This window comes from Plasmopara halstedii (assembly GCF_900000015.1).
Source record: "Plasmopara halstedii genome assembly, contig: Scaffold_650, whole genome shotgun sequence".
Taxonomy (NCBI): Eukaryota; Oomycota; class Peronosporomycetes; order Peronosporales; family Peronosporaceae; genus Plasmopara; species Plasmopara halstedii.
The window spans coordinates 2,602,743-2,603,196 of NW_020187567.1; the positions used below are offsets into that span (position 1 = coordinate 2,602,743).

At 48.7% G+C, this 454-nt stretch overlaps 1 protein-coding gene across 1 annotated transcript; it reads left to right on the forward strand.

Moving 5' to 3' along the window:
• Positions 1 to 118: 118 nt before the first annotated feature.
• PHALS_13150 (uncharacterized protein) lies at positions 119 to 449 on the forward strand (the record flags this gene model as incomplete). Its single annotated transcript, XM_024728848.1, has 2 exons — positions 119 to 215; positions 262 to 449. The coding sequence occupies 2 exons, from the start codon at positions 119 to 121 to the stop codon at positions 447 to 449; spliced, it is 285 nt and encodes a 94-aa protein (XP_024579284.1).
• Between the last annotated feature and the right edge of the window lie 5 nt (positions 450 to 454).

Sequence of the window (454 nt, forward strand, 5' to 3'; positions counted from 1 at the left end):
GGTCAGAGCAAAAAATGTTACTAGCAGCATCTCAGCGTCGAGCAGCTTTTTTCATCGATGCTTGCGTTTCTTTCAGCAATGTCAGAATTCGGGAGCGAACGGTCGTTCTGCACGGAAGATGGTTCTTATCATTCAACTTCTGACAGAAACGCCTAAACGAGGCGCATTCAACAACCGAGAGGGCCTGGTAGTTGTCGATGATCCACTGGATGAGGGTACGATCAACGGCTCCGGAATCAAAGCGGTTTCCTTTTTGGGCAGGAACACTGACCGTTTTGCCGCCGTTGATTCTGAGGCAGCAGCATGCAAGGAGTCGTGATGGCCCTTCGGAACGGAGTTCGAGCAGCCAAACGATCTTATTTCTTGAATGCGTTGCAAATCAGATAGATGAAGATCCCCTTTTCTTTCTTTTTCTCTTTCAGTTCCTTATGCTTCGCCTCAACGGCTGAGACTC